General features: G+C 46.0%; 2 protein-coding genes across 4 annotated transcripts in view; one reads left to right on the top strand and one right to left on the bottom strand.

Annotated features, from left to right (window-relative positions):
• The window catches only part of LOC149371550 (short-chain dehydrogenase/reductase family 9C member 7-like), a 393,612-nt gene that overhangs the window by 156,646 nt on the left and 213,539 nt on the right, over positions 1 to 23,427 (bottom strand). The gene's annotated exons all lie outside the window — the stretch shown is intronic.
• The window catches only part of LOC149371552 (TBC1 domain family member 1-like), a 56,420-nt gene that overhangs the window by 1,446 nt on the left and 31,547 nt on the right, over positions 1 to 23,427 (top strand). For 2 of the 3 annotated variants that reach the window (XM_089565824.1, XM_089565822.1), the window contains exons 2-8: positions 5,766 to 6,035; positions 8,404 to 8,629; positions 12,373 to 12,761; positions 15,384 to 15,528; positions 20,882 to 20,973; positions 21,170 to 21,277; positions 22,790 to 22,885. In XM_089565824.1, coding sequence (XP_089421950.1) covers positions 5,766 to 6,035; positions 8,404 to 8,629; positions 12,373 to 12,761; positions 15,384 to 15,528; positions 20,882 to 20,973; positions 21,170 to 21,277; positions 22,790 to 22,885 — 1,326 coding nt within the window. The remainder of the gene's footprint in view (positions 1 to 5,765; positions 6,036 to 8,403; positions 8,630 to 12,372; positions 12,762 to 15,383; positions 15,529 to 20,881; positions 20,974 to 21,169; positions 21,278 to 22,789; positions 22,886 to 23,427) is intronic. The other variant, XM_089565823.1, reaches the window with a different exon arrangement.

Raw genomic sequence — 23,427 nt, 5'->3', positions numbered from 1 at the left:
TTTTTATGAGACAGTGGTTGTGAAGATCGCACTGCACTGCTAACACATACCAGTTTTTCGGGACTATGCCACATTTTATTGAGGAAGGAACCATGACATCCATATATACCACTAGTTTACATGCATCAGCACAAATCGACCTTGGACCAGGCACAAGAAAGGTTCTAAGGATGACGTATGTCATTCTAGAGGCATGCTTTCGTCCTGACTGCTCGTTTCACGCACTCCTGCATACACCCATGCACATATGTGCACACTGTGCTTGCTGGCTGGCTGCAAGAATGCATGAAGGCACTGAGCAACAAGCTTGTTAGCTTGAGTGTATTTAGGGTGCACAGATTTTTTTTATGATGACCCAAAATAGGATGAGGCAGGAAGTCATGAGGTCTTGGTGCCACTTATTCATGTGGGCCCAAAACATTATCGGATGAGGAAACTGCTTTAAGTAAGAGGGTAGGTGTAGCTACCCATTTGCATGCTTTTTATAGTGCCTGTGCTGTGTGCGTAGCTGTCGTGTAGCCTACTGCATATCTTTAATCTCTTTGCCCCTTTCTCTGAGCTTGATGGTTCCGAGCCAAGATGTGGTATGACCACATTGGCGTGAGAGAGTTTCTGTGGCATGAAAGGGGACTGCACCAAACCAGAACTAACCAAGCGGCTTGACATTGTGGTGTTCAACAAAATTTTCTTCAAGCAAATGAAGGTGACACAAGATAGCTCTAGGTAGAAGCTTGGCTGAACGCCGTTATTCTGTCCAGCAGAATTGGTAACTGGCGTTAAGCACTTGAGGGAGCGACACAAGAATTTGGTCCAATGTGATTGTGAGTGACTGTGGTGGCGTCAGCTAGGATCATCAACACCTGGTAAAGTTTAGAATTTTGAGACACTGCACTCTTTTACACGCTGTTGGCCAAGTGCACTTAATCTGGACAACACGAACTTATGGTGTTTGGAGTTTTGTCACAGGCCAATGTAAACTTTTCCTGCTGCAAAGAGACGAGAGAAACTTTTGCTGTACCAGAATTAGAATCAGCCAGAATCAGAATCAGGGTTGCCAAAGGACGTCATTGACAGGAGCAAGGTTCACGGTGTGCATATTAATGACGGCTTGACTGAAGGCTCTCTTCTGAACGAGACCAAATGTTGTTAGGGTTGGAAGTTGTCCCAGTCATGGAAAGGTTGATTAACCTTGAAGCAGTTGCTTCCGAGTTGTTGCCAGCAAATTCAGTGTCTGTTTTGCTGTCTCTGGGCTGCAGGCGTCATTATAAGGGCTTTAAAACTCTACTGTAAGAATTGTTGCAAGGAATGCTTGCAGCCTCAAATCTGTGGAGCCACATATGGGAAGAACCAGTGCCAAAAAATGTCACCAAAAGCCTTGTCAATTCTGTCAGGCTTGTGCTGTGGAGTCGGTATATGAGTCCCAGGACTGCACGGAACTTAACGATAGTATGCTTCAGATTGTTGGTAGTAAAGCTCGCCAGGTCGACTTCGAGTCATCTACTCGTATGTGTTTGCCAGTGCTAGTAGTGTTTCTCTGATGCGGGTATTGTTGAAGTCAGATGTTTTAGTTTCAGTAGGTTTTGTTGAATGGTTCATGCATGTTTCCAGTATTATTAGTTGCTGTATTTCTTCGTCCATGTCTTTTCTGCACTTTTCACTTTGACAATGTCCTCAAAGACCTAGCCAATAATAAGAGGAGGAGTCATTTTGGTTTATCAGAGCAATAAACCAGTGACCTCTCAGAGCAGGGTTCTCAAAGCCTCTGGAAACTATGCCCTCACTGCGTGATGACAGACACACATTCGAAAAATTGAGTGTACTCAGGTATTCAAACAATGGTGACTGGCTGTGATGACTCGACAGTCAGTGTAAGTGTAAGTTTGCATTAAAATGTCCAGTGCACAGTTGGGGAAGCGGTGTACATGGATTCGGGTGCCTAAGAAACTTGTAAAGACAGTGCAAGATGTATTGCAGGGCTGATTGGTGGCAGCTGTTTGTCTTTCTGTAGAACGCAACCCAGCTGATGACGGTGCACCTTTCATTTCGGAGATGTTCATGGTGCTGGAGACCTAGAAGAAAAATTTACATCATTACAGGATGTAAAGTCTTGTGTACTTCACCATTCCGAAGGATGTGCTGCCAAACCTAGTGTTTTGAAAAATATGGTCTAGTGCATTCACTAGCTAACATAAGAAAGCATGCCAGTTGTGATATAAATATTGCTAGGTGTAGAGATCGCTAGATTCATCTGAAAGAAATATGGCTAGCGAGCAGTGACACCCTTAGGAATAGCTTCATGGTCTCTATTTATGGTAGCTGCTGCAGTGTTTGACGTAGGTAGTTTGTGTGTAGAGATTATGGCTTGTGTGCCAGATTTGTACATGCAGCATTTTCGCCAGCCATCTCAAGCACAACTGTGGCTGGCAGCACTGATGTGGTGCCAGCAAAGGAGAATAACAGCTGTGCGCACAAAACACAAGATGGCACTAGTGCCATCTCATGCTTTCTGAGTCGTCTGCAAAATGCAATGGGCTGTGGGAACCTCTGGTCTGGAGCTTGTGTAGCATCTTTGGGTGCTTTTGACACATTCATTGTTGCAGCGGTTTTCGAAGCCCTAATCCCTGTGCATCGTGGCCCACTGGTGGGCCATCCTTAAATTCCTCGGGTGCGACATGACCCACCAGTGAGCCACCAGCAAAGCCAGCTTGTTAGAACCGCAAACAGATGGTGATAGCAACTTCGCATGTGTGCTTTTTACAAGGTTCTCAAAAAGCCTGAGCCGCCCCGCGGCTTCATAGCATGACTCAGAATTCATGCTGCATAGGAGGAATAAACAATGTAACCCACCGATGACCCACAATGCAGTGAACATGTTAAATGGCATTAATGAGTACATTTGTGAAATGTGTTTTGGAAGCAATGAATGATGAAGTAGTGGAAAAGCTTCCATTGGTCAACCAGTGGCAATTCGATGGGAGATGTGTATGGGGCACATCATTCAAAGTATAGACGATTGTTTTCTGAGCGTTATCTTTCCTGTGTAAGTATGTGTCAGGGCAGGACTTTTTTCATACTGCAGAGAATGAACAGCCTGACACATTGACTTGCTTCAGTGCCCGTATTAGCGGCAAGACAAGGCGATATTTTTCTGAGCATTAACATATATTGATAATTGTGTCACACAAATGGCTGCACTGTGTATGTTAAAAAAAAAAATATATAGGATGTTCAGATGTCCAATGCGACAATTCTGAGAAAGCAGTTGGAAACACCCTCAGTGATTTCTTTAATGCTTTTGCTCTAAACTCTTCACACATGCGACAGAATTTTTCTCCAGGGTGAAGGTGGGTGTAGGTGGGTCAAAAGTGGTCGTGGTGGGCGGGTGGGCTGCTCCTTAGCTGGGGGGGGGGGGGGGGTATTTGATTTCAGTTTCATCGTTGTGTTTTTGTTCCGCTGCTTCCTAATTTGCACCAGTGGGTCTTACATATCTCATGAAATTGGTCTGGCGAGCTGGACCTTTCGTATCGACCGAAAAATTGAGCGAGAAGTAAAAATATTTTCTTGAACTGTGGTGACTCTGCTTTGTGGGGAAGTGCACAAACAAGTGGCATTTTTATTCGTTATAGTTTTCTGCCTAGATACTCACCTTGTGGAGCAAGACTTCTACCTATTCTGACCCCGTTTGTTTTGTTGAATCCCTAGGACCATAGTGCAGGTCAAGACATTCTTTTTCAAATTTGTGATTTTGAATTTCTTGTATGAAATTCCATTCTCACTGTAAATATGTCAACGGACACTTTGCCATAAAAAATTCAAATTTGTGCTTTGCAATAATAAAATTAGTAACATCTTGACTTGTAGCACGCCAGTAAGAATGCAAAGAATGTTGAACCAGCCTTCTGCCACATTTTCTTAACTCTATAGCTTTTTCATGAAATTCAGGGGAAAAATGTTTATTAGAAAACAATTCTCGGGAGATATAACTGTTTTATTTTGTGAGATCAATTCTAAAATTATTTCTAATGTGCTAAAAAAATTTCATGGAAATATGTCACCAAATAAAAATTTTCTGCTGAGAGCGGCGTCCCACCGTGAACTATGACTGTGTATGCGTGGGTGCAACTGTGGTACATAACAGCCTGAGACTTCAGTATGTCCACGTTATCTGGGATTAATTAATCTCAAAGAAACAAGTGAAAACTAGGATTGATCCGAGTGTGCTAGGTCTGCTCAGTTAATTTTAAACAAATGCAGATCAGCTGAGTCACCTTAAATCTACTTTCCTCCATATTTATGAATTCATATTCTGGTGCTCGGCTGCTAACCCGAAAGACTCGGGTTCGATCCCAGCCACAGTGGTCGAATTTCGATGGAGGTGAAATGCTGGAGGCTCGTGTACTGTGCAATGTGAGTGCACGTTAAAGAACCTCAGGTGGTCTAAATTTTTAGAGCCCTCCTCTATGGCGTCCCTCATAGCCTCAGCCACTTAGGAACGTTAAACTCCGTAAAGCACAAAGCATAGAGTTCATATTTCCCAGGCTCAGTCTTAGTGTAATTCATTGGTGGCTCACATCCCCATACCCAATTCTGCAAATACATTTGAATATATTGTCAGGCAACTCTTTAAGGTGTGGAGCTAATGCTTTTGACGAGTCTTTTTGTTATTTTTATTTCTTTTTTCATAACCTCACTGGTGGTATATGCTTACCTGTTCTGTATATGTTCGTGCCTGAGTAAACACATTAGTAAACTCTGATCTGGTGATGTTCAATAGCAGAGAAACTGGTAATGAGTCATTGGAAGCAGTAAGGGAGCGCATGTACCTGGTTCTAGTAGCACTCCAAACGAATACCTTCCCCAACCCCGCGATATATGCCCGCATATACCCTGGGGTCTACTCCCCTTCCTGTCAACTGTGTGGCCAACATGCCACTCTATTCCACATACTCTGGGCTTGCCCTCAGGACTCCCCCCCTCGAGGCTTGCAGCTCTCGAATCCAGACCAGTGGGAGGCCGCATTGCTCAGTTCCGACTCGGACACACAGATCCGGGTTGTGACAAGAGCCCTAGAAGTCGCCGAACGCCACGGGCTCATGGCCACTTGATGGGGCTGTAACCCCACATCGTCTGATACATTTGTCGACGGAAATAAAGTTTATCCTCCTCCTCTAGTAGCAACTGCAGGTTTGGATAATGAGAAGGAGATTATCAATGGAATGACAATCAACTGGACTCCATTTTGACAAGCACTCTCAAATCATGTCTAGCAACTTATCAATATCCATAAAAAAAAAAAAAATATCTATCTTGCCTGTGCTTATCTATAGGGCCATAGTTTGGAGGGCAATGAAAAAGCTTGAAATTAAGTTGAGGACAGTACAGCAGAACATGGAAAGGAAGGAGTGTGACAGATGCAACACTGAGGAACAGCATGAGATTATCATAGCAGAAATTAAGAGGATAAAGCGTACTTTGCTGAGCATGTGATATGGAGAACTGACCACCGTTGGCCTGTTGGGGTAACAGGATGAATTCCGAGAGAAGGAAAGCGTAGGCAGGGGTGGCGGAGAATCAGGTGGGCTACTGGATTTACTAAGAGAGGGTTGCCATGACTGGTGCTAATTGAAGATGGTTGGAAGTGTCCTTAATCCAGCAGTGGGCATAATCTGCCCAATGACCGTCCACAAGGTTACAAAGTTTGTGCTTTTTGACAGTGTAAGCCCACCTGCTTGGTGTGTCTTACACTCCCGGTGTGTGGGGTGCAGGTGGTGGAACTGTTCATGACGGTGCGTGAGGTGAGCAAGGAGTTGTCGCTGCATCACGGCGTCAGTACACCGCTGGTGCGTGCGGGAAGCTGCACGGACGTGGGCGGTGCCAGCGGAGTGCACCAGTTTGAGGTGCTCTACGTGGGCAAGATCAAGGGCTCGGCCAAGCAGAGTACACACAACTTCCTCGACGATGCGGTGGAGCGGGCACGTGCGCGTCAGGCGGCCGATGCCACCCTGCTGCATCCGGCAGCTGCTGAGGGCCCTACGGTGAGGCTTTCGTTGCATGCCCCATTACCTCTGCATCAGCGCTGCTGGCAGCAGAAGCAACACGTTTGTGTGCTAGCCTGTGGGAATCAGTCACAGGGTGTGCTGTATTTCGAGCCAGGTTCTTGTTGCAGTGTGGCTTTTAATCGGCTGCGGAACATCTATATGTGCCTTAATACCCGAATGTGGCCCCCTAAGGTTTGTTTTGTACATGCATTTTTGTTTGGAAAGCACATATTGCATTACAGGTTGGTGCTGAAAGTGCTGTTCCATTTGTCCTCATAAAAACGCTGCTTGTTTAGAAGAAACAGATTACTGAGCTGCCAGAGTCCATTTCTAGCTCTAATCAGGACCGCACCTGTGCACGGCTCGAACTCACTACAGTTGTCTTAAAGGTTGCATTGTGAGCGTTGCTTTTTTAAGATGGGGCAAGAAGCACGGGCAGACTTTGGAAACAACGTTTTCTGATGCTGCTTGTTGGAAACCAGCACACGTTTCAGCCTTGCAGTTGTCTATGAGTTTTACTACGAGGAACTAGACTGGTTGGTCTTTGTTTATAAAGTCTCCCGGGCAGTTATAATCTTGCACTGCTTACCTGCAGTGTCCTTTCCAACACCCTAATTGTTGATTTATGCGTTTATTTTTGCAGAAAACTGTTCGCCAGAAGTTTCTGTACGAGTCGAGAATATTCTTTTGTGCATTTAGAAGGGGGTAAATATATTTGCACACAGGACCTTAAAGGTGCACTGAAGAGGATTCTGAACTTGTCTTTTTGCCGCGGGAACTCGATCTACACGTTCCCAGCATTCTTAGAAACTGCAACTTATTGCCCTGTATGGCCGATTTCCCTAATTAAATCGAATTAACGTCTGGCTCCCGCCCTTTTTTTTGAATTCTGCCTCGTACGATGGGCGGAGTCGACCAACGCGTGAAGTTCCTTTCAGCCAGCTGCGTGGAGGCTTTGGTTTCGCTTTATTTTGTTTTTTAGGTTTCCACGAATAAATAGTTTCATTCGCAGATAATATAGCCGCCAAATAAGCCCGCAGAAATAAAAATACGCGCGGACTATTTGCTACTACGGACTACTACGTATTACTCCGCCGATGGCAGAGCGGCAAGCCGCCACGGGACTGGGTGAAAGGCACTCCGCGCGTTGGTCGACTCCGCCCACCGTACGAGGCAGAATTAAAAAAAAAGGGCGGGAGCCGGCCGTTAATTCGATTTAATTAGGGAAATCGGCCATACAGGGCAATAAGTCGCAGTTTCTAAGAATGCTAGGAACGTGTAGATCGAGTTCACGCGGCAAAAAGACAAGTTCAGATTCCTCTTCAGTGCACCTTTAAGGACTGCTCATTTTGTGGCATTTTTCGATATTGTTTCCTGCATTTGCTGCCAGTATATTGAATTGTGTGGGTGCAGGACGTAGATGAGACAAAATCTGCAAGACTGAGAAAAGGTTGCTTTTGCATAGTTGCCATGCCATCCATCCTCTGTTGTCTGCTGAGCATGCCTAACCTGGGGTAGCAGCCACTGCAGGGTCGCCTATTTCACTGGTGTGCAATGCAGGTACAAAAGGTTCTCCAAACGACTGACTAAACACTTCTTTTCATTTCCCAACGTCTGGGGGATGCTCTATTTCACTTGTTGAGGATAGCCAGTGTGTGTTGTTGCCATTTACTGATGGTCTTCTTGGACACTGATTGTAACTTTGCTCTTGGCGACAGTTTTTTTTTTTGTGTGCTATATATCAGACTGCAGTGGAAAATCGCAGATGAGGTCTGCACCAGTCCTGGGCAAAAGAATGTGTACTCAGCATTCACCAGTTTTCAGCCTCAATGAGAAAGGCATTGAGCTTGTAAAAAGTATTGTTAGCTGTCGTAGTATTTAGCAGTGACTTCATTTCCTTAAACTCTTATTCAAGGTGTAAAGCACACGTGGTAAAAGGTTCCCAATGTGAGCTGCGCACCAAGGGAGACTCAATACGCTAGCGTTGAGTAGCATGCTAACATATGAGTTCCAAGGAGATAGATCTGTGGATTTATGGGCTGTGGGGTTCTTAGCTGGCTGGTTCAAGTTAAAGGCTACAGAGAAGAAACAGTAAATCGTGTGTATCGCTTGGTCTTTGGTTTAAAGACTAGTGATCTAGGAAATAGTGATGTTGTGCAGAGCGGTTGCCCCGGCTGTACACACGTTGGCTGTTATGGCACAGCTAGCTCTGTGCAGACACCAGTGCATTCTTCTCTGGGGAGTAGCTTTGAGTGGCTCGTTTTGAACTTGCACTGGGTGTACACTGACTGTATGCTGTCAGCTGGCAGTCTCTTGTTCACCTCGCACTCCCTGTATGGACGCTGATTTCTGGTGCTCATTGCAGGTTGTCTCAAGTGCAGAAAGTGTGAGCAGCTCGTTGGAGAACATTTCTGAGGGGAACCCGGCAGATGCACGGGAGGCACTGCTCGAGGACCTGCGCAGCTGCGGTGGAGGCGGTGGTGGTGCCGGGGGTACATCGCTGCTGGCACCACCTCCACACACGCTCATCACGCACACACACAGCTTGGATGCCCAGTCGCGCCAGGCACTGTGCCAAGACCTGCAGAACGGTCAGTGGGGGCAGCGGCTATCAAGGGTGGCTTTTCTCAAGGACATAGTTGTGGGCATTTCATTCTGGCATTAATGGGAGGACTTTGTTTCCATTTTGTATAGGCCTCACCAAGGTGTTTATTGACCAGAAAAACAAGCCGCCTCAGTGGCTCAGTGCTTACGGCGCTCGGCTGCTGACCCAAAAGATGCGGGCTCGATCCCGGCCGCGGCGGTCGAATTTCGATGGATGCGAAATTCTAGAGGCCCGTGTACTGTGCGATGTCAGTGCACGTTAAAGAACCCCAGGTGGTTGAAATTTCCGGAGCCCTCCACTACGGTGTCCCTCATAGCCTTAGTTGCTTTGGGACGTTATACCCCAATAAACCAACCAGGAAAACAAGGAATAGTGGGGGAACTTTTAGACTTAGAAAAATCCTGGTACTATTAGGGATGTCCTTGTTAGTAGACCGTGTCAGAGGAAATGGCAGAGTGAAATTACTGTAGCAGCAGTGCCTGATGAGTCACAATATGCCATTGGGTGTCTGGCATGCAGTCCACACTCATTAGCAACTTTATGTCATGCACAGAAGTGCATCACATGTTGTTCTTGCGTTTGTCTTCCTTAAGAGCAATTAAGCAGTGTCACATATGGCTGTGCATCGACAGTAGGGGCAACATGCTTCACTGGGAGCTAAAAGGTCACGGTGGAAGCAGAATGAACTGCTGGGCATGTTGCATTTGTTTTACGGTGAAAGGTGACTTCGTGTAGGCACAGAAAACAAAGACCATCCTTACATCTAATCTATTGTTTAATAGAACTAATGTTTATACCACCAGGCAACAGCAACAAAAACACCAATGCAAGTAGCAAGCAAAAAAACCTGCGAAACAATTAAGTGATCAGTGATCATTTGAAGTGATCAGTATCTTCCTGGGAGAGCATAACTGAAGGCTGGCTTGTAAATGGGGCACACAAAGCTGTCTAAAATGCTTCCATCACATCCCTGGTATGCTGTTGCAAATGGCGTCATCTGTTCATTGAAAACGTGCTGGCGACCACATGCATGGCAGTGGATGGCTAAAACGGGAGGAGCTGCTTAACTCCTTCTGGCAGTGTACAAGCAAGTTAAAAAAAAAAAAAAAAGGAATAGGTGATCATTGTAATACCATGTGCACACCATTTGTCACATGCTGTAAGGAATCTTGCAAAAAGATAAGGGTGAGTGTAGCTCTCTTCATCGTTCAGTCTCGGCAGGTTATGCTTGGTGCCTCAAAGGAAGACAGAGATAGAGAATGAGGAAAGATGGGAGAGGTGCTAGGGGGGAAGGGATGAGGGGATATAAAGGTCAAGGAGAAAAGGGAGCTAAGATTAAAATGAAACTAGAGTAAGGACTTAGCGTGCAGCTTAGTCATAGCGTGTCGCGCAGGCCCAACATCCTCGAGAAATGGAGCAGTGCCTGGCAGGCCTTCGCAGCTGACGATTGCTGCGGCCACCATCGGAGAATCTTCATCTCCTTCAGCAGCAGGCGAGGATCAAGACAGTCCAGTGCATGGCATAGTGATTGTGTTTCAGCACTACATGTAGGGCATGCACAGAGAATGCGTGCTTTTGTGTCGTCACGCCTGCAGCTAGTGCATGCAGGGTGATCAGCCATACCAATAACAAAGGAGTATTGGTTCACGAATTCAACACTGACGCAGCAAAGTTGCTGCACACCCTGGTAAGCAGGGTGGAAGTTGGAGCTGCTGGTCAGGGTCCAGGAAATGCAGAGGTTGGCTCAAAAACTAACCTTAATTCCTTGGGGCAAGCGTGATCTCCTGTGTAAGTCTTCAAAGCCTAACTGCTGCATCCACTCTCAAATTGGGATTGACACATAGTCACCGTTGTGGTGATAAAAAGAGGCGGAAAAATTGATTAAACAAAGCGTTAAGTTGTGCTGCCACACAGGGGTTGCGTATAGAATTTCTTTCACATACAGCTGTAGTATGTATGTTTGCTAATACCAGTTGCTGTTCAAATGTATGCCTCAGAGGGCACAAAAATAACCTGGACAACAACTTGTTATCCCTTTCGGCTGCCCACTGTCACGCATGCGATTGCTGCCTCATTTTCAACAAAGCAGGTGCCCTGTTCCACCATTTACAACCACACACCAGGGAGCGCAAACCAAATGAATGAGGTCTCAGGAACCTCAGCCCACTAGCCAACGTTTAGACAAGAGGACTTAGCTTTGTCTGGGCAAGTGTGGTCATCAATGGGAGGGGTTAAGTAGGGCCTTATTTAAGCCTGAGGCCTTCTTCAACCCCTGTGAGTCATGACTGCAGTTCCCCGGACGAAGTAAAGTCTTGTCGAAACGTTGGCTAGCGAACTGAGGCTACCCCCTCCCCAGCCCCTTCCCCCAACCTTGTTCCTTTTGTTTTGTGTTGTCAGGCATCCCACCTTCTTGCTTTCTCTTTACCGAGCATACCAGGCAGGTATCGGAAGCATTTGACATATCCTCGTGTGCCAAGCATTTAGCTAGCATTTGGTTGTGCTCTCCCATAAAGAAACTGGTCACCTCCAGAGATCTTAATACTCAAGTGGTTTTTTCTTTGTTATTTGGGTTGCCGTTTTTTTGTTGTACCTAGAAGGTATAGGTATCACTCTGTTATGCAGTGACCTCGTTACAAGAACGGTGTGTGTCCTGTCTTTCACTGCATTAGCAGTATAGTCCTCTTCTGGCAAAATAGCCGTGGTCTGCATGTGTGTGCGGAGCCTCCACCCCAGTGGCCCCAGTGGATCGGAGCAGATCGGTGCACCTTCGAGGCACCTATTGGGCGTTGAAGGTGCCTCCTCCAGAACACCATTCAGTGGGCTCACCTCTGAGCACACACCTATGAAAATGCATCTCCCACCTACAACCGACAAGCTTCCACCTACCTCCACCCACCACCTGCCCTCCAGAAGCCTCTTCCCACTCGGATATCCTGCCGGGTATCTTTGAAGAATGCAGCATTGGATGAGGAGTAAAAAAAAGAAAAAGAAAACACATATATGTATACAGCGAGAGAAAAAAAGGTAGTTAAAAAGAGAAAACTAGGCCAGTGCCATTTTCAAATTGGGTAACATAAGCTGTTTGATACTCTCAGCCTTCAGCTCACATCATGCATAGTATGAGAAATGTTCTACTATTTGCAACTGCCCTCCATTGCAAGGCCATTTGGTGCATTATTTTCATGTAACATATATTTGGACACATCTTGTATACTTATATATGTCTCTTTTGTGTTCACTTCTGTTAAGATGATCTTCTGATAAGACAAATGAATTTTCTGGTCCTTTCAAGTTTGTCTTTAAGGGTGTCTACTGTATCTTGAAAACTCATATTATTTTGTGGATCAATTTATCTGTATGTAATGGTTCATTAGCTTGGCAAAACAGTGGCTCACATCCACATGTGGCTTAATGTGCAGCCACTTGGCAATACTCTGCTGTTCTCATGGAATTATTGCGCTCATTGCGACGATTACTCACACAGTAGCTAGTCTGCCCCATATGGAATCCTTTGCATGTCAACCAATATTGGTGCTACTATACCAGGCTTTCAGACACAAAGTGGGATGTGTGTTCCGTCCCTCCGTCTCCTTCCTTATCTCGTGCCTGTGTCTTTGTCGCACTGTAAAACGATGAATGCTGTACAGGCTTGGTTTGCTATTCATCCTTGCTAATGAAATGCCCGCACACTGTGTTGCCCCCTCCACCCCCTTCCAATCATCCTGGCAGCTGCTGCAGCCGGTGGCAGTGTCCGTGGGGGAGGCTCGACAGCCCGCGTGCGCTCGGTCAGCGGGGACCAGCCGCGGCCCACGAAGCAGGCGTCGCTGCCCACGTTCCGGCCACGCGTGAGCAGCGGGGGAGCTGTGGACCTGCGGCGGCTGCTGCAGCCAGAGCGGCGCAGCAACCGCACCATGCTGCTGCTGGTGCTGCAGCGAGAGCTGCGGCTGCTCAGCACCGACCGCAAGCAGATCCTCGTGAGCCGGCCCTTCACCGACATCTCGCGCTGCTACCAGGGCATCAAGTACCCCGACCACTTTGGCTTCAACTGCCGCGACGCCTCGCTCTCCGCCACCGACAAGTACATTGCGTACATCTTCAAGTGCTCCTCAGTTCAAGTGGTGAGCCTGCTTCCCCCACTGGGATGGGAAGCCATTTAGTTGTCTTAATTAGGGCGAAAATCAAGGCATTCATACACCACCTGGTGCAGTTTATGTGGAGACTAACCAAGCTTTGTTTATTTATTTATTTATTAATTTATCAATACTGCTATCCTCCACAGGAGGCCTTAGACAGGAGTGGATGGCACACTCAAGAAAACAAGCAAGAAGAAGAGAGAAAAAAAAAGCATAGCAAAAAGCGCACTGGGCAAAATAAAAAACATGGTAGGGTGTTAACTTAGTTAAACCGGGTAGACGTGCGAAAGCATGTGTTTAGCCTGGTTGGTTCCTGGTTTTGCTTTGCTGGGTCGTCGGCACATCTGGTGATGATACTACACTCTAATCAAGCTCTGATCGAGGTTAGGCTGTTTGCACTGCAGATGGAAGTTGATGAAGACGGCGATGCGCAATGCACAGCACAAGACGAGAGTGCGTTGCAGTTTAACACAGGGCGTGACCTACCCACTGCGGTGGCTCAGTGGTTATGGCGCTCGGCTGCTGAACCGAAAGACGCGGGTTCGATCCCGGCCACGGTGGTAGAATTTCGATGGAGGCGAAATTTTAGAGGCCCGTGTGCTGTGCGATGTCAGTGCACGTCAAAGAACCCCAGGCGGTCGAAATTCATGGAGCCCTTCACTACGGCGTCCCTCATAGCCTGAGTTGCTTTGGGACGTTAAACCCCAATAAACCAAACCAAACGGGGCGTGACCAGCTGCTGCAATAACATGGTGCTGTCATGCAGTGGCTAGTGAAGCTGATCTGCTCGCGCCTCTGGGAGTTCAATGCCAAGTTGTGGCAGTATTTATTTATATTTTTTTATTTCTGCATGGGCCAAGGTCGCTGTCAAGGTCAAGCTTCATACAAACTTGGTGAGCTGGTTAGCCCCCGTGAAATAGCGCTTTCACACTAAAAATTGTGTTGCATTTACCACAGTCACTTACCAGAGTGATGCGTGTCATATTGTTTGCATGAAACTAGCCTTACACATAATGTGAATATATATTAATAAAACTAAAATAGGGGCAAAGAAAAAGAAAATCTAAACAAGAAGATGGCTCGTACAATTGTCTATGTGTGCAACACAGTAACACAAAATCATACTTGGCATCACGTACTGAGGCAGACTAAGTGGACAGGCAGGGAGTATGAAGATGCATAGTTGGCAGGATAAAGACAAACATGATCGCAAGTGAAAGGCTTAATTCGATTCTTAATGAATTCGATTTAATGAATTCGATTTAAAGCACCCTCTGAAATGACACGATGGTTAGTTTTTTGAAATTTTGTGAACAAAGCCGGCCCTCTTCTTGGATAGTTTGTAGGAAAAGTGAATTACTGATGCATTCAGTTCTGAAGAGAAATTCCTTAATTTTGTGGAGTGATTTCTTTGTGGTGGATGTCAAGTAACCTGTTCAGTATACATGTCCTTTTGATACCTAGATAGCTATTCTATATTAAATAGTGTAGCGAACAATGACGGCCACGCCTAAAGTTGCCCCAGAAGATGATGATGAGAAAGACCGAAGTGTTGCTGTACTGCACAAGATCGTTGCTGTGGTTTGGCTGGCTGTCTTTTTATTTCACGTCGTTTAGCCTTTTGTGAATTATATCGCCCATATCACTTGTGTACAAACCCGCTGTCAGTATATATATTTCAGCCTATCACGGTGGCGTCCTGTTTGCAATTAGTCTAAATTAGCTTTTGTAGGAGCTGGGTCGGAGGTGTGAGCCAACAACGTGCTCTATGAATGAAAGGCGAACCTTACTGATTTCCTTTGCAGACTTTCAGGCTTGCTTATATTACCTTCGGTAAATGGGTCCTGCATGATGGAGGCATATTTTAGAATCGATCTAATTAATATTTTATACGCTATTAATCTTATTTCTTCTGTTGGCTGTTGCAGGGATCGTTTCAGGTAACCAAGCTTTTGGATGTAGGTGATACGTGCATTCCACCTGTCGACCAAATATTTATAACTTTATTCTAAAGAATGACAACCACAATTAATGGAATACGGAAGAGATGGGCGAGTCTGTTTTCTTGTGATTGTCATGGATACAGTTTTGTTCTCATTTACCTTCATCTATCATTTTGAAGATGAACATTCTATTTGAGATATCTAAGAGTTTAGAAGAGCCTGGTCATTTGGACGGCGAACTTCTTGATGCAAAATAGAATAGTCAGCAAACAGTTGAATTTTTACTGGCATTATAGATCGTGGGAGGGAACAGCGCGAAACAAAACGACAGACAAAGCAAGAGGACACAAAGACGAGCGCTGTGTCCTCTTGCTTTGTCTGTCATTTTGTTTCGCGCTGTTCCCTCCCACGATGTATCAGTACAAACTCGCCCAGTTATCCATCCTTCTTCAATGGCATTATAGACCGGTAATTTTCACTGGCTGCTACGATTGCTACCTATTTGTACACTCTGTATAAAAAAAGAAATAAGTTTCCCAAAACAGCGCTGTTTACCCTTACATATTGCTGTAGTTATTTTTTGATGTCACTTTAGCCCGTGGTTCCCTCTGTTGTCGCTGGCGTTGTAACCCAGCCTGTGGTTGTGTTGCCCTCCTGGCTGCAGGCGAACGAGATCATGCAGACGCTGAAGCAGGCCTTCCGCAGTGCCCACCAGAGCCAGGTGCAGAAGGAAGGCGGCTCCGCAGTGCAATCACTGTGCGATTCCTGTCCCATGCATCGCTTCCACAGACTGTGCGTTGACCTGGAAGGTGCGTCGTGTGTGGACAGATCCGGGGGAACGGCAGGTTGCTCTGTGCACTATGTGCCCTCGATGCATAGTCACCTCCCCACTCTCCCTCAAGAGAGAGATTATACATGGGAAACCGCGCTGAACTCCATTTTTTTTTCTGCCAGAAATGTTGGTGAGAAATGTGTGCCTCAATGGGCCACCCCCTCCAGGTGGCCCATAAATTCACCCCTTTGCATAATCTCTGTTAGCTTTCCAGAGTTACTGCAGCTTATCATAGCCACTGCGAAGTCACTGGTAGAAGGAGACTGAGGGGGAAAAGGGCATGGCATGAAAGGGGGGGAGGGCCTGCTGCATTACCCTCCTCTTCTTGTTGATGTTTGTGATGGGCGAGCGGCTGCTTCTTTGCTGTGGTGCTCTTGGTTTTAAATGTACAGGCTAACACAGATTCTCCATCGGCACTGTTGTTACTGTGTGGGAATGTTGTCTGGGGTTACCTGCATGTATACAAAAATTTTAAGATTTCACACACTATTCAGTCAGCCCCACATTAACTGCTGAGTAGAGCTTAGAACAGCATGCAGAAGTATGCTACTTCAGTTTGAAAGTTTGAAGCCAGTATGTTCTTGAAATGCAATATTAAATGTGCGTTGCAGCACTGTATATACCCACAACAATGTCGAGGCGCTCGATCATCTTCGTGTCAATTTATCAGGCAGTGATCCGGGGTATACATTTTCAGTGCATTCTGGACTTGTGTATGCAGACAAGTACTATGGTGTCTGAGAAAAAATATACTTAAAAGTATCTGATAGCTGATTTATGGAAAAGTCCCCACTGGGCCCTGTGGTAACAGGAAAGGGAAAGATGTGGCGTAGCCAATATTAATCACAATAGCAAAGCACGCACAAAAATGCACCAGGCTTGCCATTTTAAATGGATTGCACAAGCAGTTAGCAAATGTAGTGCACTCATAGATTTTTTGGGCTTAGCACGACCGGAAAAGCATCTGAATAATAGACATGTTTCATAAAGGGAATTTTCAGTCTAAAATAGGACCTAAAAAAAAATCTTTGTGCGACGCTGCTGGGATCCAAGGACTCCTAGCCGTCATCTAGGCGGGAGGGTTAAAGCCCTCCCTGCATTTGTTGGGCATCAAAGTTATTCCATTCACCCATCCATTCTGAGTTTTCAAGCAATTTTAAAGTGCAAATTTTTTGCTGAAGGTAATACAAACTGGTTTGGTAAATTGTACTGTTGTTAAACATATGACATCGATGACTCTCTGGGCATTTAGGTAGTCTGATGAACATTACAAGGATGGAAAGAAAATTTTTTAATGCAATTTTTTCAGCAATAAATGCATTTTTGAATAACTGCCAACGTACCCAGAAACAGTCATATACTAAGTGATATTTACTGTGAAGAAAAATTGAACGGACTGTTCCTCAATGTCTCTTTAAAGGGACTAAAATGTTAAGTAAAACAGACGAGCTATTAGTATTCCGACTCTCGTCGCCTCAGGGCAAAAAATGTTGCAAGATTTTTGCTGATTGAAAATGACATGTAGCTTTGACGTGAAAAGGACATAAAAGCTGTGTAGCTTTTCTTTGTAGCCTTATGGTTGTGCTTGGGTGGATGCAGTTGAGTAATTACTCACTTAATACTTCCTCACTCTTGCAAGACCTCTCCATTTACTCTGCAAAAACATTTACTAGCGATGGAGCATACAAAAAGGCGTACAGACAGGTGACGGTCCTGGCTGTTGTCACAACACAGCTGCCCCCTCGTGCCATTCTTGCTGCACTACTTGCAGATCTAGGAGGTAGAGAGGGAAACGACACGATGAGAAACTGTTGGAACAGCACGCCTTGAAGGTTCTCTCTTCGTTTGTTTGCTCACATTGGAGAGCACAGGGTCATGTGCTAGATTAGTGCTGCTGTGTGGCTTTTCACAGGGGTTGAGTGGATGACCATTGAGAAATGTAGCTATTGAAGAATTACTTTAAGGGGGGATGAGGGTCTTAAAAGCATTTTTTTTTATTTGTTAACATATCTTTCTGAAACTTAGCACAAAGGTATATCATTTAATGCTGATTTCAAATATGCATTTAGATTTCAAATATCTCAGCTGGAAGGAAATATACGTCAAAATAAAATATTCTAAATAGGCCATTTCTTGCGGGTCTTTATAGTAATTTATCAGTTAAAGAAAGATTTCTTAAGAATAAGCAGTCATTTGAGAAAGCCCAAAGCACATCCTAAAGCTAACAAAGTGTCTATAAAATCTTATTGTTGTTCATAAAGAAATAACAAAGTTGGAAAGAAAAAGTAATGTGGCACTAATTAGCCCACACTTGGCCTAATAGCCGCCGCGGTGGCTCAGTGGCTATGGTTCTCGGCTGCTGTCCCGAAAGACGCGGGTTCGATCCTGGCCGCGTCGGTTGAATTTCTTTGGAGGAGAAATTCGAGGCCCGTGTGCTGTGCGATGTCAGTGAACGTTAAAGAACCCCAGGTGGTCGAAATTTCCGGAGCCCTCCATTACGGCGTCTCTCATAGCCTTAGTTGCTTTGAGACGTTAAACCCCATAAACCAACCAACCAACACTTGGCCTAATTGCTAATATATCATGTTTAAAGGAAAGGAAGAAAGAAAGCTTTAGTATGTGTGGTGAACCTTTGGAAATGCTTGCATATTCTTAAAAAAGCTTTTTTTAACTGATAAATTACTATAAAGGCCCATAAGAAATGGCCTAATTTAATTTGGATGTTATTTTGCGATAAATTTGCTTCGAGTTGAGATATTCGAAATCTGAATGCATATTTGAAATCGGCATTATATGATACACCTGCTTGCCAAGTTTCAGCAGGTTATGTTGGCAAATAAAAAAAGTTTTTAAGACCCTCATCCCCCCTTAAAGGTGCACTGAGGAGGAATCTGAACTCGTCTTTTTGCCGCGGGAACTCGATCTACCCGTTCCTAGCATTCTTAGAAACTGCGACTTATTCCCCTGTGTGGCCGATTTCCCTAATTAAATCGAATTAACATCCGGCTCCTGCCTTTTTTTCTTTAATTCTCCCTCGTACGGTGGGCGGAGTCAACCAACGCGTGGAGTGCCCTTCAGCCAGCTCCGTGGAGGCTTTGCTTTCGCTTCATTTTGTTTTTTAGGTTTCCGTGAATAAATAGTTTCATTTGCAGATAATATAACCGCAAAATAAGCCCGCAGAAATAAAAATACGCGCGGGCTATTTGCTTCTACGGACTACTATGTATTACTCCGCCGATGGCAGAGCGGCAAGCTGCCACGGGACTGGGTGAAAGGCACTCCCCGCGTTGGTTGACTCCGCCCACCGTACGAGGGAGAATTAAAGAAAAAAAGGCGGGAGCCGGATGTTAATTCGATTTAATTAGGGAAATCGGCCACACAGGGCAGTAAATCGCAGTTTCTAAGAAAGCTCGGAACTTGTAGATCGATTTCCCGCGGCAAAAAGACAAGTTCAGATTCCTCTTCAGTGCACCTTTAAGGAGGGACACGTCTTTCAGCAGAAATTTTAATGCAAGAGCATTTAAGCTGTTGTCATGCAATTTCCTGGTGGCACGCCTAGGGTCTTTAAGGGTGCCATGCGCGCCGTCATCCATCACCACTGCATGAGCTGAGATAGGGTGGATATGGGGAAGGGAGGTCTGTCTGCGGCAGCACGCGCCCATGCGCATTGATGTGTTGCCTCCTCGCAGTCACGCCATGCTCCGCTCCATTGTCAGGTGGTGCTGTGAAGTGTGCAGCACGCGTTAGATTGTCCGCGTCAGCCGGGCCACTCACACCATTGTCTTGCTAGTATGAACCATCTACTAATGTAATACAAGATAATCTCAACCAGTTCTTTTTGAAGAATGAGCAATGCAACCAGTGGAAATGCTTCGTCTGCCGCTGCTGCTAAACGAGCTGCCCGAGCACAGGCTCAGCGCCCCCGGACAGAGGACCCTGCCGTTTGCGCTGCTGAAGCAGCTGGAGCTGTGCTCAAATTTTGCATTAGGGAGTATTGTAATTGTCCTTAGAAATTTGTTGGCCATTTTTCGTGATTTCAAAACCATGCCCCCCCCCCCCCCTAAAGGAGTATAGACACCTAATTTTTGGATGCTTGTTTTCTTCTGTGTAAAGCGTTAGCATAAATTTATTACCACGTGGTATTCGGCTACGACCGCTAAATAATTTATAATCCAATTTCTCTCACATGCTGTTTCGGTTTCAGTTTCAACAACCGAACCGTGGCTGTGGCGTCAAAGTTGCGTATAGGTCATGCGAGGAATGAAAAAGCTGCGATATCATTGCTGCTTTGTCATTTAAGTCACTGAAGTGCTAAAACCAGCCTGCCGCAATAGCTGGAATGACTATGAATGAAGAAGCAGCCTTAATATTGCAGTTTTTGCATGCCTAACACAATCTAAATGCAACTTTGACGTCACAGAGCTGTTGAAACCTAAACCGAAATAGGATGATAGAAAGAATTCCATTTTAAATTGTGTAGCAGTTGTAGGAGAATACTACATGGTGATCGATGTATAGTAATGTCTTACGCATCACTGCCAAGAAGAAGACACGCTTCCAAAAGTAGCTTTCTCTACTCCTTTCAGTCCTTGTGCTACTAGCATTCAGGTAGAAAAAGATGCTCTGCCTTCTGTTATCAGAAACCTTTAGCAACTTGGTTTGTGTTTGTCTGGTGAATGTGACTGCACCCTCGAACCTGCTTCATCTGTACTTTTGGCCCACATTTCTGCCATTAATTTAGCTGTCACAATAGTTGAAAAAGTGCAGACTTGAAAATTGAGGTAGGCTACAGTTGTCTGCATTTTCATGAGGTGCTTACCGAACTGGACCTGTAAATGTGGCACGAAAGCGTGACAATAATATTAATAACGTCTGCGTCTGCATGCAACTTTTACGCTTATAAACACTGTGTCAGTCTCCGGGGATGGTTTGTTTGTTTAACATACATGTTGGGAGTTAACCAACCATTTTCTAAGCCAAGTATTAAAGCCTCATAGCCTGTACTCATTGCCTGTGAAAGTACCATTTCGGTATGTTTTATCACATTTTTCTAACTTGGCACAAGTTAATTCTGTTTTGTATTTGATTGTAGGTAAGTCAGCCTTCCCAGGCTTTTTGTTGGTCTTGTGGATCTGGCACCCAGTGCACATCCTGTTTGACAGTAGATGATGCCAGATGGCTGTTTGGCTGTATCAATAAGCATGAGTAGTTGTCACACCATGGGTGTTGGTAAATTTGCCTTGGGAACAACCGCCTTGGGAAATAAAAGCATTTAATCAGTCACTGCACATTTCTTACTTAACGAGGACACCCCCTTGGGCTCATTCCAGGGCTGTCCCCTGAGGACTGCTGTGCCACCATCCAGAGGTACATCCAGGGCCTGTCTGACTCGGATAAGCAGATCATTGCAGCCAGGTACCAGGTGGGTGGCTCACTGCATGCCGCGCAACTGGCGACCGCGCCTGTAGCGCTGTCAACTGGTAGCGGCTCTCACTGACAGGCCTCTTCTGTGCTGCAGTGAAGGGGGCATGAGCGAGGGTGGAAGCAGTCATTGTGAACCAGGCGCTCTAGTGTGCGGAGTTGAGGAACGTGGGGTGATGTTGTTGTTGCTTGTGCAGCTGGGCGACTGCAAGACGGTGCAGGACAAGAATGAGCTTTACATGATGCTGCTGCGGAACCTGTACGAGCAGAAGCAGGCGAGGCACTGCCACCAGCACAAGTCGGAGGTGGGTGAGCGCACCGCACGGGGTGCCACCGGTACTGTGGCTGGTGTGGGTGCTTTGGATTCATTTTGTCTGTGGTGTCTTCATCGTGGTGTGACAGTGATGTGTTGCTGTTCAGTTTACATCTTGTGGGCTTAAAGGTGCACCAAAGAGGAATCTAAACTTGTCTTTTTACCGCGAGAACTCAATCTATACGTTCCGAGCTTCCTTAGAAACTTTGAATTATTGTCCTGTGCGGTCGATTTCCCTAATTTGCCCCGCCGCGGTGGCTCAGTGGTTACGGCGCTCGGCTGCTGGCCCGAGAGACGCGGGTTCCATCCCGGCCGTGGCGGCTGAATTTCGATGGAGGCGAAATTCTAGAGGCCCGTGTGCTGTGCGATGTCAGTGCACGTTAAAGAACCCCAGGTGGTCTAAATTTCCGGAGCCCTTCACTACGGCGTCTCTCATAGCCTTAGTCGCTTTGGGATGTTAAACCCCTCTAGACCAATAGACCAATAGACCGATTTCCCCAATTTTAATCGGATTAAACATCCCGGCTCCTGCCTTTTTTTTGAACTCACCGCTCTGACGGTGGGAGGAGTCAACAAACTTTTCAGCCAGTCCCGTGGCGGGCTTGCCGCTCTGCCATTGGCGGAGTGATATGTAGCGATTGGTGAAAACAAAGAGTACATGCGTATTTTTAATTCCACGGGCTTGATTTGAAGCTATGTAGCCTCTGACTGGATTTATTTAATCGCGGAAGCCTAAAAAACAAAATAAAAGCAGAAGCGAAGCCGCCACGGGACTGCCTGAAAGGCACTCCATGCATTAGTTGACTCTCCTTCCTTCAATGGAAAGTTCAAAAAAAGGTGGGAGCTGGGACGTTTAATCCGATTTAAATTAGGGAAATCGGCCACACAGGGCAATAATTCGAAGGTTCTAAGAACACTCAGAACGTGTAGATCGAGTTCCCGCGGTAAAAAGACCAGTTCAGATTCCTCTTTAGTGCACCTTTAATGTGGTGCTTGGTCATCTTGGAGTTGACGTCACCACTGGGTTTTGCAGTATCGCCCTTTAGATGCCACTTAAACTAGCTACAAGAGTGCTGCTTGTGTGTGACACACATCAGGATCAGAACTGGTAGCCTCCTGCAGTGCACAGGCAGGGCATTTAAGATACAAATAAAGGAAGTAATGAAACATAGCCGGATTATTAGTTTACATTCAAAAAGGGCGTCAGTAAACATGGTCGTAAGTGCGTCGTCAGTTTTGAGATGGACAGTGTGAACTTGGACGGGGAAAAAAAGATAGACACATAAGTCAGAATGCATCTCTTTGCTGGCTGCTGCGACACAAGACATAGTAAAAACTCTGGCTTGTTTAAGTGCTAAGCAAAGCCTGTCACTTAAAGCTTGGTGCCTCGCTGCATCTCTAGTCCCCCTAATGGGGGCACTGCTGTAGGGGCAGTTGGATGACCTAGCGGTGCTCTAGTCAAACTGTGGTGTGAGCATTTCATAACCTCTGACCTCCTTCTCAGGGGCTCCTGGACCTGAAGACGCCATCTGTTGTGTTTGACAGCATCAAGGAAAAAGCCAAAAAGTCCCTCTCCAGCTCCTTTGACACCATCCTCAAGGTGGGCTGCATGCTGGCCTGTTAGAGCTTGGCTGGCCGTGTTTTGGTGCTAATGGTGCACGTGCGTTCACTGCGAGCACTGCACAGTGGAAGCAGGGATGTCTTCTTTTTTCGTGCGACAGCCTCCACTTGTCCTTTTCGTGCACTGCTTGCAGTGAACAGCTTCTGACTTTGCCCTGCATGCCCTGCATGGTGCTGCATATTTTCCAGCGGCTGTCTTGTGTGCCTTTTTTTCTGTAGCGGCCTGCCTCACCTGTTGTGGTGCTGCTTTTGGCGCTTCTGTCGAGTGGGGAGAGGTGGTAGTTGCGGAGCACCAACCAAAGCCTGTACCGCGTGAATTGCTCTTCTTATGCCGGCTAGCAAGAACTTGCTCTCACGCACTCACTGTAGAACCCCAAGCAACAAACTGCTGTTGCTGCTTGATCACTGGGGGCAGCGAAGGAAACGCAAGTTTTGAAAGCGGACATCAGACAAGGCAGCCGCCTCCACTGTTGGTTTTTTCTGACAGTGGGTTGCACCGAGGAGTTAATTTTTTTTTTTTTT

This window comes from Amblyomma mixtum, chromosome 1 (genome assembly GCF_055824585.1).
Source record: "Amblyomma mixtum isolate Tamu chromosome 1, ASM5582458v1, whole genome shotgun sequence".
In the NCBI taxonomy this organism is placed as follows: Eukaryota; Metazoa; Arthropoda; class Arachnida; order Ixodida; family Ixodidae; genus Amblyomma; species Amblyomma mixtum.
This window is presented reverse-complemented; position numbering and strand designations above follow the sequence as displayed.